Raw genomic sequence first — 4,557 nt, forward strand, 5'->3', positions numbered from 1 at the left:
CCGGCCGCCACCCGTGCCGCCGCTGGTGACTGCTCGTCGAGCGCCCGGAGGCTTCACCCGCGCCCTCCCCCAGGACGCGCCCTCGGAACTCCGGCCCCTTCGTCCTGGACGCGGAGGCCGGAAGATGGCCTGGGTGCTCAAGATGGACGAGGTGATCGAGTCCGGGCTGGTGCACGACTTCGACGCCAGCCTCTCGGGCATCGGGCAGGAGCTGGGCGCCGGCGCCTACAGCATGAGGTACCTGGGCACCTGGGGAAGCCCGTCTCCGTGGGGAGGGCGGCACAGCACTGGGCCTTTGCTCGCCTCTGCTGCGCCCAGGTGGTGCCCGGGCCTCCCCGGCCGCGGGCTCCGGCCCTGCCGCGTGGCCGTTGGCAACCTCCGAGCCACTGCCCACTTTGGTGGCAGACACTGAAGGGCGTCCCCGAAGCGCTTCAGGGTGCTCTTATGCGATAGGCACACCCCACTGCGAGGATGGTTTGGGGAGGTGGGGGGGGGTTTCCTTCCTGAGCAAGGGATTACCCCCCTTGGTGATGGATTCTGCGCCCGTGAGAAGGGTTACAGCCTCGGAACCCCCAAAATCGAGTCGCTGTGCATCGGAATCGACTCGGTGGCAGTGGGGTCTGTTTTTTGGTTGACGCTGGAGTTGCAGTGTGTGAAGTAGCAGGATTTACGTTGGGTGGATACTTTGCACACGTTTGGGTATCAGGGCTTGCTTTGTGGCTTTACTCTTTCACTTAAAAAATACTAGCCGAAAGAAACTTCAGAGTAACAACGGGGGTGGGGGTGGGGGACACCGTGATTTTAAGTTAGGTGTTTTTCATTGTCTTGAAAGTGGAGTTTCTCGCTTGTGGGGCGGGGACAACCTTCTCAAGCAGTTTCTTGGCAAGGGCTTCAAGATGTAGCGATTGCACCACAAGCAATTGTTTAGTCTGTGTGGTGTCTGTTCTAGCAACCATTCATTTTCTTTAAGTTTGAGGAGTTGAAACCAGACGAGCTTGTTCCTGGCCTTTACTTTGAAAGACAGTTTTTACCTACTGTCAGTTTGGAAGGTACATTTATGTATCTTTTAGCAGCTCTGTGAAAATACAGGTTACATACCATAGAGTTGAACAGCTACAGTTCAGTTACTCACCAACTCATTTTTTCTTGTGACTTTCGTGAAGCTCTCTGAATATGTTCGTTGAAGTCATGTCTGACATCTTTTGAAGTGCTGTTAGTTTCCCCATCGAATTCAGGAACACATCTAACCAGACTTGGCTCTTAAAATACCCAAAGAAGATAAGAGTACAGGATCAGAGCCTGTTGGGAGATGCCCTCTAAGGTAATTTGGCTTTTACATCGTAATCAGAAACTCTGGGCTATCAGGAAGGTGTGGAGTCCTTTCCCAGAACATGGGAGAGAAAGGTAGAAAGCATCTTAAATGGGATCTTAGCCACCCCTGTCCGTCCCTGAGTTAGCCTCTGCTGGTCTCCCTGAACTTGGCACTCTTGTCCCTGCAGTTCAACTGGAAGGCTCTCCAGGAGGGGCAGTTTATTTTCTAGAACAACTGTCTCAATTGTTGAGGAAATTGAGTTTCTGAAAGCCATGGGGTCTCTCTAGACAAGAGTGCCAGGCTCAGGGCTTCCCTTGAGGGACACTCTTGGAGGGTGGTGCCATGCTGTGCCCTGGCGCTTCCTGCAACCCTGAGCGAAGGAGAGCACAGGTGAAGGAAGTTCAACGTGTGCATTTTTAGTTGCTTCTCAAATTATGTTAAGGTGAAATCTTGTTATGGAAAACTTTGTTTAGGGGGTTATTTTAAGCTTTCAGCTTTTTCCTAGGTTTTCTTTGAGCCTCACTTGGTTTTCGTGTTTAACGAACTGATTAACATAATTAGTTAATTGTGTTAGCTAATTAACACAATACAATGAACTTCTGTTTCTGGTTTATTTCCATGAAAAGGAGGGAAAAGTTGATATTGAACCTCTTTCCAATTTTTGTTCTTAATGTTATGGTCAACAATTTAAAAATTGTATGGTGTTCACAACACTTTCTATGAGAACCTTTTTTTTTTTTTTCCCTGAAAATACACAGAAAGCCTTCACCAATTCAACAAATTCTTCATGTATATGAGGGGGCTTCAGATGTTCGTGGAAGAATCCCATTGCCTTTCAGTTCCATTTTCCATGGCCTTTTTGAAGCCCTCATGTTGCTAGCTCAGTGACATTGATCGCCCTAAGGTTTCTCCCTAAGGTTGCACAGTGCTCCATGGGCTGTGTCCCACGTTGTGTTTATCCATTCCTCTCCATCCAACTCCTCTATGAACTATCTATGAACTCCTGTTCATAGATATTTCTGTCATTTCCATTGTTTAATCTGTAGTGAATAATTTCACATTTTTTTCACCCCATTAAAGGTTCTGTTTCCAGAAAGGACAGACATGTGTTTTTTCTCAGCCTCACAGAACTCTTCTACAGACTCAGTGTGATTTCAGAGTGACAGTCCCTGACTGGGATAGAATCCCACATAAGCAAAGTAAGCACAGGCTGACTTGTACTTAGCCTGGTTAAACCTTTCAGCCTGTGCTTACCTTGTTTACTGGGTACTCTGCCCCTATTGATGGGTATATACCTAGGATTGAGATTGCTGAGGTATAGGGTAGTTTTTTAGAAACCACCTGACCTGTTTTCCACAGTGGCTGTACAAATTTGCATTCCTTTAGCAGTAGATGAGGACTCCAGTTTCTCTACTTCATCACACTCGCTAATGATTCCCTTTGTTGTTGTTATCCTAGTTCTTAGGGAGATATGCAGTATTGTTTCCTTGCTGGTAAGCATTGGAGTGCTACCACACGGTTGGCATTTCAAACCCACCAACTGCTCCTAGGGAACAAGATAAGATTACCTGCTCCTGTAAAATTGTACAGGGTCACTCCGAGTCAGAATCGACTAGGTGGCAATAGGTTTGAGCTTTAAAAAAAAAAAAAAAAGGTGAAGGAAAGGTGGCTTGGTGATGCCACAGGTTAAGCACTGGGTTAGTTGTACAAGCTCACCAGCTGCTCTGAGGGAGAAAGATAGGCTGTTTGCTCCTATGAAGGTTTGCGGTAGTGGACACCCTATGGAGCAGTTCTCTCCTGTAGATCCCTGTGAGTTGGACCTCCACTGTAAGACATGCATCCTGATTCATTCTTCTGCATGTGGAGATTGGTTTCCCCAGAACCATGTATCAAAGAGATTCTTCCTTCTCCAGTGAGTGGGCTTTTCATCTTTGTCAAAAATCTTTTGATCATAGATGTATGGATTTATTTTTGGATTTTCAATTCTATTCCATCCATGTATAAGTCTTAAACTACTAGTAGGCTGTTTTAATTACTGTGGGTCTGTAGTATGTTTTGAAATTAAGTATGCTCCATTCCACTTAAGATTGCTTGTCCTTCGTTATATATTTGAGGATGGGCTTTTCCATTTCTGTAAAGAAGGTTTTCGGGGATTGCTTTGGGTAGTATTGCCATTTTAAGACTTTTAGTCCAGCAACACTAAATGTCCTTTCATTTACTTAGGTTTTTAAAATTTTCTTTTGATAATAAACACAGATAACTATGTAGAAGTCTTTAATTTTCCTGGTTAAATTTATTTTTAAGTATGTTATTCTTTTAGATGTTACCCATTAGGAACTGTTGTACTTTTTTTGGTTGTTATTTGATCTGAAATTTCCAGCACCTTTGAGAGCAAGTACAATTTTTAAGTTTACTTAGTAATGCTCTGTACTTGAGTCCTCAAAAACTCAGAGGACCCTATGTATGCCCTTGCCTGATGCAAAATCAATCTGCTTATTTGAAACTCAGATTTAGAAAGTCTGAAGCAGGCAGTAGACTGCCTGTACTTTCTGTGCCTGTTACGGAGCCCGGGGAGGGCTGGCGTCCACAGTGCCCAGAAGCACGGTTGTCTCGGTGCAAGCTGGCTCTTCTCTACAGGGGCAGTCTTTTCCCTCCGGCATCAAACGGGAAGCCAGGCTGTTGATCAGTGGCTCTCCTTTTCCTTTGTTCTGTCTTAAGTTAGGGGAATAAGTGAGGTGATAAACTTGAGATTATTGGAAAGTGATTCTTGATAAAAATTTACTTTGTTAGGAAGTTTTCATTTTTTAATGTGAATTGAAGTATGCTTGCTGTATTTGCCTTTTTAATGGCTTTTAAGCAAGAAGTATTAAGACTGCTTTTAGGGAGTAGTTCAACCCCTTTTTAGGATAATAGTTTGAAATAACGAAATGGGTTCTTTAAATAGTCTTAAAGTATTTATTTGTATTAGACGATGTAGGCTGATTGTGTTGGGGATATGTTAAGGTTAATTCCTTTTTCTTTTTAATAATTTTATAGGGGGCTTATACCACTCTTATCCCATCTATACATCCATCCATTGTGTCAAGCACATTTGTACATATGTTACCATCATCATTTTCAAAACATTTTCTTTCTACTTGAGCCTTTGGTATCAGCTCCTCATTTTCCCCTTCCCTCCCTCCCTCCCTCCCTCATTAACCCTTGATATATTTTTTTTCGTGTCTTATAATGACTGCTGTCTCCCA

General features: G+C 44.4%; 1 protein-coding gene across 3 annotated transcripts in view; it reads left to right on the plus strand.

Annotated features, from left to right (window-relative positions):
- The first annotated feature begins 44 nt into the window (after positions 1–44).
- The window catches only part of UBP1 (upstream binding protein 1), a 50,770-nt gene continuing 46,257 nt past the window's right edge, over positions 45–4,557 (plus strand). For 2 of the 3 annotated variants that reach the window (XM_004704054.2, XM_004704055.2), the window contains exon 1: positions 48–237. In XM_004704054.2, coding sequence (XP_004704111.1) covers positions 125–237 — 113 coding nt within the window. In that variant the 5' untranslated portion in view covers positions 48–124. Of the gene's footprint in view, positions 238–4,557 lie in introns of all 3 variants that reach the window. The other variant, XM_045297436.1, reaches the window with a different exon arrangement.

The sequence above is a fragment of the Echinops telfairi genome, unplaced genomic scaffold (genome assembly GCF_000313985.2).
Source record: "Echinops telfairi isolate 266 unplaced genomic scaffold, ASM31398v2 ScPeMD7_7420;HRSCAF=8458, whole genome shotgun sequence".
Classification (NCBI taxonomy): domain Eukaryota; kingdom Metazoa; phylum Chordata; class Mammalia; order Afrosoricida; family Tenrecidae; genus Echinops; species Echinops telfairi.